The following is a 13,401-nucleotide window of genomic DNA, read 5'->3' as shown; positions in this document are numbered from 1 at the left end:
AAAAACAGGTAAAACTCAACTATCCTGGTTTAGGCATACACAAAAGTGGCAAAGCTATTTATTAAAAAAAAAAAAAAAAAAAAAAAGGAAGAGACTAACATAAGTCAGGCTAATAGCTACCCCTTGGGGGAAGCGACATGGGGGGGTGTATTTGGGAGTGCTGGTGATGTTCTACTTTTTTTATTGCTGCATATGTATTCACCATTATACTTGACATTTATGGTTTATACCCTTTTTAGCATGTGTTACATTTTACAATAAACAAGATTAGTAAATAAATGAAAAAGGAAAATATCCAACAGCTATTAATTAAAAGAAAGGACAAACCTGCATTCAAGGTGAAATGCATGAGTAGCAATAGAGCTATTAATTGAGAAGATATTATCAACTATGAGTTTATAAGTACATGTAAGTAGGCTTGAAATACATAAAACAAATTTGACAAATCCAGAGAAATTTTAGTATCTCCCATAAACTAACAAATCAAGAAGACAAAAAAATTGATAGGAAAATTTAAACGATTTAATAGCAGTATATATCAAACAGAGATGAGGCTTTTTTTTAAGCAACATGTGGAATAGGTATAAATTTCATCACATAGAAAATCACAAAGTCTCAACAAATTCCCAAAGACCTGATACCAAAAAAAAAAAAAAAAAAAGTTCTCTGACTACAATGCAATAAAATTAGAAAAAAATAATGAAAAGACAACCTAAGAAACCCTATATATTTTCAGACTTAATACTTCTAAACTTCCACTTTTAACCAGGATGGAGTAACAGAAGCCAAATTTACCCTTCTACCTGTACCAACCAGAACCAAAACAAAACAAAGAATAGACAAAATGTATGAAACAGTTTTCAAGACACTGGATATCAGGTATATGTCCATACAAAGATCTGAACAACATGAATGTTTATAGCAGTTTTATTCATAGTAGTAAAAAACTCAAAATACCTAAAATCTCCATCAATAAGTGAATGGATAAACAAACTGTGGTATACTCATACAACAGAATACTACACAGCAATAAAAAGGAATGAACTGTTAATAAATGCAACATGCAAAAATCTCAAAATAATTATGCTGAGTAAAAGAGGCCAGACCAAAAAAGAAATCAATTGTATGATTCCATTTACATGAAATCCCATAAAATGCAAATGAGTCTATAGTGACAGGGAGAGCAGATCAGTTGTTGCTTAGGGGTAAGCGGGGGCTGGGTAGGATTACCAAGGGCAAAGAGGTCACTTTTGGAGAGATGAGGTATGTTTAGTATTTTGATTGTGGTGATGGTTTCACAGGTATATATGTGTGTGTATCAGAACTTATCAAATTGTATACTTCAAATATGTACAGCTTATTAGTCAATTATATATCAATTAAAATGTTAAAAAAAAAGGACCTAAACAATAATTGCAGTACTTTACTTGTATTTTAAATAATTAAAACTGGATAAAAGTAGATCTGACAGAGTCCACAGTTCTTTCTCCTAGTGGCACTGTCCCGCTCAGTGACCCTCCAAAAAAAACTCTGAGGCCTCTGAGGAAGAGTTTGAAAACCTGTCTTAAACTAAGAGCTAACCAGAGGCTCTTAAACTAACAAAATTTAAATTAACCTAATTTTTAAATTATATTTCTTCCTTTCAAATACTGTTAGATTTACAAACTGCCTCATAGCAATTTCTTGGAGTAATCTAATCAACTAAGAGTATTTACATTATTGACTATCCAATTACTTTTTCTACTTAACCCTCAAAGACACAGATTCTTTCACAAATTATGGGCTGGAGTTTAGAAATGTAACTGCAGCCTAACAAAACAAAGAATTTTAAATCTAGAAAGAGACTAGGCCTGCTAGATATAAAAGAATGGCGAGGGAGGGGGGTGCAGTAACACTGGTCCCTTAAAAAATCAGACTGGGGCGCCTGGGTGGCTCAGTTGGTTAAGCGACTGCCTTCGGCTCAGGTCATGATCCTGGAGTCCCTGGATCGAGTCCCGCATCGGGCTCCCTGCTCGGCAGGGAGTCTGCTTCTCCCTCTGACCCTCCTCCCTCTCATGCTCTCTGTCTCTCATTCTCTCTCTCTCAAATAAATAAATAAAATCTTTAAAAAAAAAAAATCAGACTGAATATTGAGAACAGAGAATAAGCAGAAGGCAGCAAGAAAAGTATTCTTATATAAAATAAAATGCAGCAAGGCTCAGCCTTGTAGGAAAATGTGATTCATTATTTGTGCATAATATAAATAAGTCACTGAGGACACTTATATTTGGAAATTCTTCACAAAAACTTTATTTAAGATTTCATGTCCTTATAAAAAGTATATTACAAGATTGCAAAAAGATACTTTTTTTGATGAGAGACTACTATCTACTTACCTATATTACCTCATAATTCATTTCCTGTCCTAACACAATGATAAAACATTTTTTCCTTTTCTTCCTCCTGCTTTGAAAAGGCAAGTGCCATGAGGGATATCTTAATAGAATGTGCCATTTCCTTGCCAGGAAAGCAATAGGTTCTTACTGGCTGAATTCAAGAGAGCCACTGGCAATCCTTGTTCCCAGAATCAAAAAGGTCACTAAACCCTCAACTTAAATACAACCTTTTTATTATTTGCAACCTCTCTGAGTTTGTTTTACTCACACATTATATTTTAAAACAGTCTTAGACTTTAAGCACTGAAGAATTGCTTAAGAAATGTTTAAATGACTTAAAGTCAACTTACACTTTAGCTTACAATGTTTTCTATATAAGAATCTCAAAGTTAATAAAAATATAGATGCGAAGGACCCAATACTAAGAAGGGGATGAATTCTGAGAGTAAATACATTTATAACCCTGTCTCAAAGCAAGATCAATCCTATAAAATACTCAGAATGTTAAGAATGCAATTTACACAGTAAAAATGATTTGAATTGTTTTCAGTATGAAAGTATTTTTAATTTCTTTACTGCAGGTACAATGGCATCCAAGTCATCAATTTCTGTAACAGAAAAACATGAATAAGGAAAGAGTAGCTTTATCTAGTGATAGGCTCAGATGAAATGAGAATCTCTATGCAAAGCAAACCTCAAACACAAAGGCAACAACATTAGCTCTTTTATGCACATGAAATTTTTCTCTAATAGTGATGATAAGAGTGTCACTGATTCAGACACAGATGCTTCATAGGGCATCTGTTTGTAAAGCTACCCTATACCTACAAGTATCCTCTGACTCTGATAATAATCTCATTAGCAGTGTGCTCTTATTAAGCGATCCTACTGGCCACATTTGTGATATGTCATTGCTGCTTTAAATCCATGTAATTACATGGGTGAGCCTACATGGTGAAATCCTAGGTGAAAGCTGTCTCTTTTCTGGGTCCCTATCTGAGCACTTAATGATTTCTTCTCATGGAACACAGTCCTCTCCTTAATTCTATTGGAAAAATTTCTCATTAGTAGGATCATTCTTAGGTCTACCTTTTAGGATGAAACATATCTACGTAATAAAAAGTGTGAGGCAAAGTACAAATCTCAGATGCAATGTGCTGAAGAGCTTAGTCTGGTCCAGCTTACTAGATCAACTAGTTCAGGTTCTTCTCTGCCAGATTCTTTGTGAATTTGATTTCTCTTTCTAAAACTGTCTTCTTCCAACTAGCCTGTTAAATTCACTGTCTGAAAGCTCTTGGCCACTGGAGAAGCAAGGTCCTTTTCGCTCATTATCTAGGCTCCAGCACTACAAGCCCCAGTGGCAAGTTCTCTAGATTCTTAACACTTTTTTCTACCTTATTCTGCTGGGCCACTGTTTATAAACTCATTTTCCTTTATATAAAACATGCTTCCTTAGGTTCTACCTCTCTTCCTCCATGTTTAGCTGAATTTTGGTTGCTTTTCCTTTAACCTAAACGTATAGCCCATGCTACTTAAGCTCCTGACTTCAGTCAGAATACTTGTCTAGATCCACTTACAAAGTGTCAAGATACCAGAAAAAAATATAAGCAAGTCTACAACAGAGAATTTGATTCACACCTTGCATCACCTGTTTTCTCACTAAATGAGATACCTGCCTTATAAATGAACCTTGCAGAGAAGGATCTTGGCTAATATGAGATCACACCACTTATATGAGAAAAATAAAGTCCTTCTCCACATCTGGTATTCAGCACAACACTCTGTAGTTGATGCTTAAAATGACATCTAGTAATAAAAATAGTTATATTTGCCAATCAGATTTAACTTTCCCAATGTTAAGTGTCATTTTTAATTCCAGAATTTCAACTGTGACATAAATAGAGTTCATCTGCAGGGAGACATGGCTTCTTAAAGTAAATGATCCCCCATGAACCATGAGGTCATAATATCTGAGAGGAATTTCTATAAAAGGATTCTAAAATAAATGTTACCCGCACACCTATTAAAATGTTTATTAATGATGAGAACTTCCCTGTTTAACTGCTACCCCAAAGCAAGTAAAATCATATTATTCTACGAAACTAGGGTCTTTGGGATATGAGGCAACACATTTCTACAATTTCATGTCTCATCTTAAGTTTAGCTTTCAAATTACATTTTCCCTTGCTATGATCTTTTCAAACATATGAGCATGCCTAAAGCAGATTCAGTCACTGTCTCCCTTGCTTCCACAGTCTACATAAAACTGGCCACAAAACTTCCTTTATGTTTACCAGGCTAGATACTCCAGTCAGATGCTTCTTTTCATTTATTCATCTTCTTACCAAATTTTAATTTACTCATTCCCTTATCTTCTACTAAACCTCATTTCCTCTTCTAATTTAATTTTATTATTTTTTTATGTGAGCTCTCTGCCCAGTGTGGGGCTTGAACTCATGACCCCAAGATCAAGAGTTGCATGCTCTTCCCACTGAGCCAGCCGGGCACCCCTCTTCTTCTAATTTAATTTCCTATGTCAAGGAGGCATTCTTTAAAAAAAAATCTTTCAAATGAACTATATTAAAAAAAAATTCATCAGTGAATAAATCACTTTAAACCTTAAAAAGTGTTCTTAATAGTAAGATAAATTACTTTTATAGCCATATATAATCACACTTAAAATAAGAGCCTTGGGTTTCTATTTTGCCTATGATTCCTAAGCAAATTACATTTTTCCCTTTAAAAGATAATACTGGGGCGCCTGGGTGGCTCAGTTGGTTGGGCGACTGCCTTCGGTTCAGGTCATGATCCTGGAGTCCCTGGATCGAGTCCCGCATCGGGCTCCCTGCTCGGCAGGGGGTCTGCTTCTCCCTCTGACCCTCCTCCCTCTCATGCTCTCTGTCTCTCATTCTCTCTCTCGCAAATAAATAGATAGAATCTTTAAAAAAAAAAAAAAAAAGATAATACTGATAACAAAACCCTCAATCTGACCAAGAATACAAATATATCTTTTTCCTTCTACAGATTTATAAATTTATCTTTTTTTTTTACGGATGTTTACTTTACATTACTTCGTATCACCTGAGAAAGAAATTTAATTTGTATATTTTAAATAACACAGTAGGTAAGTTCTATCTTAAAAAAAAAGAAGGCAGAAAAAAAAAAAAACTAAACACCTTCAAGATCATAAATTCTATGAAGATTTCTCATTAGACCACGCCAGAGTCAGGGTTAACCTGGGCCTAACCAAAGTAATACCATTTCTCATTTTATGGTTTCAAAGTAAAGGCAGCCTCTAGCTCTTTAAAGGATATGTGCTTCTCTGTTTTGTAGACCACACCAACCAACTCTAATTACAAGTTAGGAGTGTATTTCCAGAACTGTTAGTGGTTTTTAGACACTTTCTACCAAAACTCTAGGTAAAAGCACTAATACAGCGACTAAGGAACACTCATCCCTCAAACCCATTGACATCTTAAGACTCGAAATTTAACCACCACCAACAAAGAGCTTACCTAAGATTTCAAGTAGATCATTAGTAAATGCCTGAAATGCTGGGAAAAATTCCTCATGTTCTTCCAGTTTGTTGATAATACTTTTAAAAAAAAATGCACAGTTTACACTGAATTTCCAACTTAAGGTTCTTGCATCTGATTGAAATAAAACATTCTCAAAATGGAAAGAAATTTCCTAATTTCAGTATAAATTTAATAATCATTTACTGCAATCCTTGTTCATCTAATACCACTTTTCTAAAACAAAACAAAACAAAACAAAAAACCAAACTGTTATTAATCATTGTAAACATGTGTCCCAAAGTTAAATTTAACATTCCTAATGTGGAAGACTTTCCATTTAGCTTGAGAATTTTCAAGAGAACTTGCTTTTTAACATTTGCTAAAAATTGTTTTTTATATCCCGTATTCTATTAAACATTAAGAATAAGTATCAGTCATCAGTATAAATGTGGGAAAGGGGAAAAAGACCAATAGTGAGACATACATTCCTTTTAAAAGCATCAAGTATGAGAAAACTCAAGTGTCAGATCTTCCTAGGATACTTGCAGAATATATGGAATGGGTGGTATATGTCTGTGTTCCTCTTCCCATACGTTGTAGTATGAAATTGGTGGGGGGGGGGGGGGGGGGGGGGAAGCGTTGCTTTAATATGTTTCCATATTTTAAAAAAACATCAGTTTTATTTTAGAGATGATAGCTTTTAAAAAAACTCGTTAACATTTACTTTCTAATCAAATAATAAATACAGTTAGCAATTACTAAGCGACCTATAGTAGTGTACTAAAAATAGGACTTGTTTATATACTCTGAATACTAACATGAAGTTGCTAACAAGGTGTGAATTTCTCCATATATAATTTCCCCTGGTAACAGGCTTATAGCAATAATTCTGGAGTCCTGACCAACCCCATGTAAACTTACAGGCCCTACGATCTATTTTTTTTTTTTTTTTTTTTTTTTAAAGGTTTTATTTATTTATTTGAGAGAGAGAGAATGAGAGACAGAGAGCACGAGAGGGAAGGGGATCAGAGGGAGAAGCAGACCCCCCGCCGAGCAGGGAGCCCGATGCGGGACTCGATCCCGGGACTCCAGGATCATGACCTGAGCTGAAGGCAGTCGCTTAACCAACTGAGCCACCCAGGCGCCCTTCCTACGATCTATTTTTATCTTGAAAATACTTGGCATTCTCTCCATCAATAAGGTGTGAGATTATTTTAGACTGTCAAATTATTTAAAAGATGCTATCCCAAACAGGAAAGATAAATAACTTATGAAGTTCTGAAAGTCTTTAATTTCACCAATCCAAGCATTGTGGAAGATACTTTTTAAAATAAATACCTTTGGAGGTCTTCAGGTCCCAATACCTGCATAACCTGTTCATTCACATCCTCATTAATCAGCCTACACAATTTTCCAACTGTGTTCACCAACACACACAATGAAGATGAACTATCTGAAAGAGAGAAATAAAAGGATATTTTTAAAAAATATTTATTTATTTGACAGAGAGAGAAAGAGAGCACAACCAGGGGGAGCAGTAGAAGGAGAGGGAGAAGCAGGCTCCCCGCCAAGCAGGGAGCCCGATGTGGGGCTCGATCCCACGACCCTGGGATCATGACCTGAGCCGAAGGCAGACGCTTAACCATCTGAGCCACCCAGGCGTCCCTAAAAGGATATTTTAAAAGAGAATTTCATCATCATTAAATCAAACATTTTATGCTTTAGTTATCCTCAATTTTCTTACTTTTCAATTTTTTAACCTACTTTTTGTTGATTTATTAGGAATAATTCTTAAACAGGGGCCAGAAAGGACAAAGAGTCATCACCTAATTCTAAGAGTTCTTGGAGGTTTCTCACAGCATTGTTCATTTCTCCAAGCCTAGTATAAACTTCATTCATTCGAGGATAGACTCCATTTAAAGAAGGCACATCAAATAACTTTTGGAAGTGAGAAACAATAGCTTGCAAAGTTTTTAAGTTTGGCATATTGCTGTCCTGTCCAAAAGAGGGAGAAACAGTTCACATGTTAAAATAATCCCAAGACATTAAAAAAAACTTTAAAAAGAGAAAAAGAATCTTAGTAGAACAAATACCAATATCTGTATCACTATCAGTTTTTAAGATAAGATTACATTAAAATGTGAACATTTACATAAGTATTATGCATTACCTTTTCCTTATTTTCAACTTCTTCTAACATGGTATCTACTATAAACAACAGATCTTCAATTCTGATACCTTCATTTTCATCCTGCTTTTTTAAATTATGCCAAGGCACCAGTTCTGCAGATAGTATTTTCAAGGACTTATACAAATCCTTTATAACAAAAGAAACAACATGGTATTATTGACCTTAAAAAAGTTTCCATAATAATGCTAATAAAATATAATTATCCAGGCAGTTTTAATATATATAAACCATCATCAGTACTTTTTAAAAATACCATTGCCAGCTTAGAAAAAGTCTGTTAAATTTGTTTTCTCCAGGTAAATATAGGGCTTACAAAAAAACATGATATATTGATTATCTGAAATCTGGATATTTAAAGTAATGATGTTATTTATTAGTAGTATATGTTATTTAAGTAATTATTTTTGAACTATTGATGGATAAAAATAAGCTTATCCTTTATATTTTGGCCTTGAATAATTTTATAACAGATTTATTGAGATATAATTCACATAAAATTCATTCTCCATAAGTGTACAATTCAGTAATTTTAATCAGTTTTCAGAGATGTACAATCATCACCATTATCTAATTTCAGAACAGTTTCATCACCCCAAAAAGAAATCCCATACCCATTTACTGCCATTCCCCATTCTTTCCTATCCCAGCACCTGGGTCACTACTAACCTACTTTCTGTTTCTATGGATTTGCTTTATGTGAAATGCCCAGAATAGGCAAAACCATAGAAACAGATAAGTGGCCTTTTGTGACTGGCTTTCCAGATAAAAGGCCCTATAAGTGGCCTTTGTGACTGACTTTCCTTCACTTAGGATAATGTTTTCTTTTTCTTTTTTTTTTTTTTAGAGAGCGAGCGAGAGAGAAACAGCATGAGAGGGGAGAGGGTCAGAGGGAGAAGCAGGCTCCCCGCTGAGCCGGGAGCCTGATGTGGGACTCGATCCCAGGACCCCGGGATCATGACCTGAGCCGAAGGCAGACGCCCAACCATCTGAGCCACCCAGGCGCCCAAGGATAATGTTTTCAATATTCATCCATTATAGCATTTATTTCTGGGCAGGTTTTAATTTGAAAAACTAATTTAATTTAAAAGATTCTAAATTAAATTAATTCTACTTAATCTTCATGACAGCCTACTTAATTCTCTTGGCCTAGACAGGTTCTCCTAATTTATTTTAAGCTGTGCACAAAGGACAAAGCCACTTGAAGTTTAAAACTGGTCAAACCAATAAAAATTTACTGAGCATTTGCTATGTGTATGGCACAGTGCTTGGCCCTTTAGAACACTGCTGTCCAAACGAAATGTAAGTCAGAGTAATTTTATTTACTTATTTTTTTAATATGATAGTTGACACACAGTATTACATTAGTTTCAGGTATATGACTTAGTGATTTGACAAGTTTATACATTATGCTATGTTCATCCCAAGTATAGCTACCATCTGTCCCATTACATTGCTATTAAAGTACCACTGTAAGTAATTTTAAATTGTTGAGTAGCCACACTTAAAGTAAAAAGAAACAGGTAACATTAACTTTAATAATATCTTTGGTTTAACCCACTATATCCAAATATTATCATTTTAATACATAATCAATATTTTGTTTTTTTCTATACTCTTTTAAATCTGGTAGGTATTTTAAACTTGCAGCACATCTCAATTGAGACTAGCACATTTTAGGTGATCAAAAGCTAAATGTGGCTAGTGGTTACTGTATTAGACAGTGCAACCCTAAAATACAGAAAGAAGTACAGGAAATTCTTTTTCCAACTCCTTATTTGAGTCCTCCACTTATTTATCATTCTCCAGTGAATGCCCAGACCTCACATATTGATATCTGTAACCTTTCATTTGTTAAGAAGGCAATTACTATTTCAGCAATTCAAGGCAATATGTCAGTATCAAATGAATGTTTTAAACAATAAGTGCCACTAGAATTTGAAAAAGAAGTCAGGAAGTCGCAGCATAAAAACCTTCATTAACTAATGCTTCATCAACAAGGTGCAATTATAAAGAAATGGTCTTCAGTAAAAAGCACACCAAATATAAATTTTGCTTGGGAATAAAGTTTAGATAGGTAAGATAAAGAGCTGTTCTGGTCTACTTGGCAGTGACAGGATGGTTGTAGCATAATCCATCAAGCCCTGAAAAATCTAAAAGTGGGTCTCCTGTGTTCTCCACATTGCTCAGCTGTGGGGATGTAGACGTACAACCAATGTCCTGTCTTTGTACAGCAGGCCTCTGGAGCACTGGGGAATGGGAAAGCCCCAAGGTACAACAGCATACTGGATTGGGAAAGCAACAGTATCCAGCTCAAGTGGGAGGACAGAAGGAAGAAAACAGACAGCTCCTTCATGCCTTTCCCATCCTTCTCTTTTAAGCCAAATCTAACCTGAGGAAAAAACTAATCTAGGAAGATGGTTGTCCCAACCTTAAAGGCTACTACAACACAGAAAACCTTTCATATGAGGCCACAAAGAACTTACATAGTTTCTCAATTTGGATCCTGATTCCGCAGTAATAAATATCTGAAGCACTGCCTAAAATCCATGAGTTACTTCAGCGGCAGAACCACTAAATTCTTCTCAGGGGTCCTTGGACTATTCTAATTATGTAGCTTACTCTCCTTGTCTCCTTCTAGTGGAAAAACTATACAGTAGCAAGAACTCACCACCACTGTAAAGCTTTTCTTGGGGGTTCTTCCTCTTCCAGAATCTGGAGCACAAGTCATCTACCTCATTCACTTAGCACTTTATCACGGGCTGTTTTTTTTAAGATTTTATTTATTTATTTGAAAGAGAGTGAGAGAGCACAAGCAGGGGGAGGGGCAGAGGGAGAGGGAAAGTAGGCTCCCCGCTGAGCAGGGAGCCTGATGTGGGGCTCGATCCCAGGACATCAGGATCATGACCTGAGCTAAAGGCAGACACTTAACCGACTGAGCCACCCAGGCGCCCCCTTTCATGGGCTGTTTTTATGGCATTCATTTCTTCTAATGATATCTTGAATGGTTAAATTTTATTTCGTGTTTTTTAGTAAGTTGTATCTCCAATTAGTCTGAATCTTGTGTTCATTTTTTAAAAAGATTTTATTTAATTTATTTGAGAGAGAGAGAGCATGAGCAGGGGTAGAAGCAGAGGAGGAGAGAGAGAATGTGAAGCAGACTCCACGCTGAGTGCAGAACCAATGAGGGGCTTGATCCCACAACTTCGAGATCATGACCTGAGCCAAACTAGGAGCTGGATGCTTAACTGACTGAGCCACCCAGGCACCTCATGTTCATCTTTTCTGATTACCTCCCCAATGCCTTGAACATAGTAAATCATCAGTAACTATCCATTTATTTGATTCTTCCTTTTGTCTCCTTTCTCTTCTAGTCTTTTAACTTCTCTTGGGAAGGCTGGGCATGTTCTAGCCCATCTTCCTTGAGAGGAAATGAAGTAGGGTTAGCACAATGGGGCACCTGGGTTGCTAGTTAGGTGTCTGACTCTTGGTTTTGGCTCAGGACATGATCTGATGGGTCATGGGATCAAGCCCCACATTGGGCTCCCTGCTCAGCAGGGAGTTTGCTTGAGGATTCTCTTCCTCTGCCCCTCTCCCAACTTGCTCAATTGCTCTCTCTCTCTCAAATAAAAAAATAAATCTTTTTAAAGTGGTGTTAGCACTATTTCCTCCTACTGGGAGAACCCCCTGACAAGCAGTGACTGGGTTTACATAATTAACCACTAATTATTTACCCTCTGCTAAGATATAAACTGGAGAGACTCAGGTCTATAAGACAGGTATATTAATCTAACACTATCACTCAATTAAAATGTTTTCTATTTTATAGCTCTATCTGATCCCTATATAAAAAGGGAAGGCAAAATTAGGCTAATGTGAAGATTCTTTCATCATTACAGGTATGTTTTCATTAATTTTTAAAAATTCAATATCATCATCTTTATTTTGTTGTCTTGGAATTTGTTATTCTGCTTCATTGTTTTGACAAACATCGAGCACTCATTATGTATCAGGAGGTTCCTTGGGACACATCAGAGAACAAAAAAAGGTAAAACTCATAAAGCTTATACATTCTTACACATATCTTCTGTATCATTTATACTTCATGCAATAAGGTTTGTTGACAAATACTGTTACTGAATCGCATCCTATGAACAGAGGTAGTGCTAAAGATCAGGGGTGCCTGGGTGGCTCAGTCAGTTAAGTGTCTGACTTGATTTCAGCTCAGGTCATGATCCCAGGGTCATGAGATCGAGCCCTGCATCAGGCTCCATGCCTCCATGGAGCCTGCTTAGAATTCTCTCTCCTTTTCCCTTTGCCACTCCCCTCTCTCTCTAAAAAAACAAAAGAAAGAAAGAAAAATCTAAAGATTAAAGGGAACAGAAACTAAATATTAATGACCTTAGCAATTCACCTTTCAGTGAACTACTCAACAAAAACTGAAAAACCTGAAGATACACGATAAATACACAGTAACTCTAGAAACTGAAGAAATTTTTATCTTTCATGGATAGAATAGGTAAAAGTAGTATTGGCTGCTACTGAACTATTAACTGCTCTACAGAATAGGCAGATGTGGACAGTTTTGAGAGAAGGAAAATGATTTAAAATATGAAGAGGGAAAAAAATCCCTAATTAAAATGGAATGAAGGATAAAACATTACATCTCAAGAGAAGTAAGGGCCAGGAAAATCTGTAGCATGGAGATACCAAAAAGAGGAAGATGAAGGTAGAACAGTGAAGGGCCCAGAAGTGCAAAACAGATTTTCAACATGGCAACAGGCCGAAAAAAAGTATTTGGTAGAACTTTACAGGAGGTAAAGCTTATAGTAATGATAACATCAAACAGGTAGTACTTAGAACTGATATGGTAAGTAGCAAGTTTTAAGTTTTAAATAAACTAAGCTATACAGATGATACAAACAAAAAAATGAAGCCTAGTCCTATTAATAAAGCCCAGAGACTCCAATAGATTTTCAAAGCATGTAAAAAATATTCAACCCCTTACCTTTAGGGAAGTCAGTTGATCTGCCCACATTTCTATTATAGGAATAAGATGCTCAAATCCACAATCCTGAACAAGATCTTTATTAAAATGTTGGGCTCCTCCTTTGCTCTGTTTATAAATTATTACTGGAGCTCTTGGATTGTGAACAATTGAATTGATGCTATTCAGAACCTTAAAAAAAAAAAAGAATGTTTTTAAGTTGAAATGTTTATCATAGTCTTATCAAAGTGATTTAGGTTAAGGGAGCGCTTTATATGTCAATGTATCATCATTTTCAGAATTAATTTTAGGCATTAAGAGGTTCTTTAATAG

The 13,401-nt window shown here is 35.7% G+C and overlaps 1 protein-coding gene across 3 annotated transcripts in view; it reads right to left on the bottom strand.

Moving 5' to 3' along the window:
- Positions 1-2,312: 2,312 nt before the first annotated feature.
- Positions 2,313-13,401, bottom strand: part of CEP70 (centrosomal protein 70) — a 106,682-nt gene continuing 95,593 nt past the window's right edge. For all 3 annotated transcript variants that reach the window (XM_021678872.2, XM_021678871.1, XM_021678873.2), the window contains 6 exons: positions 13,090-13,260; positions 8,064-8,210; positions 7,720-7,888; positions 7,232-7,346; positions 5,891-5,970; positions 2,313-2,983 (listed from right to left, as the gene is read on the bottom strand). In XM_021678872.2, coding sequence (XP_021534547.1) covers positions 2,922-2,983; positions 5,891-5,970; positions 7,232-7,346; positions 7,720-7,888; positions 8,064-8,210; positions 13,090-13,260 — 744 coding nt within the window. In that variant the 3' untranslated portion in view covers positions 2,313-2,921. The remainder of the gene's footprint in view (positions 2,984-5,890; positions 5,971-7,231; positions 7,347-7,719; positions 7,889-8,063; positions 8,211-13,089; positions 13,261-13,401) is intronic.

This window comes from Neomonachus schauinslandi, chromosome 1 (assembly GCF_002201575.2).
Source record: "Neomonachus schauinslandi chromosome 1, ASM220157v2, whole genome shotgun sequence".
In the NCBI taxonomy this organism is placed as follows: Eukaryota; Metazoa; Chordata; class Mammalia; order Carnivora; family Phocidae; genus Neomonachus; species Neomonachus schauinslandi.
This window is presented reverse-complemented; position numbering and strand designations above follow the sequence as displayed.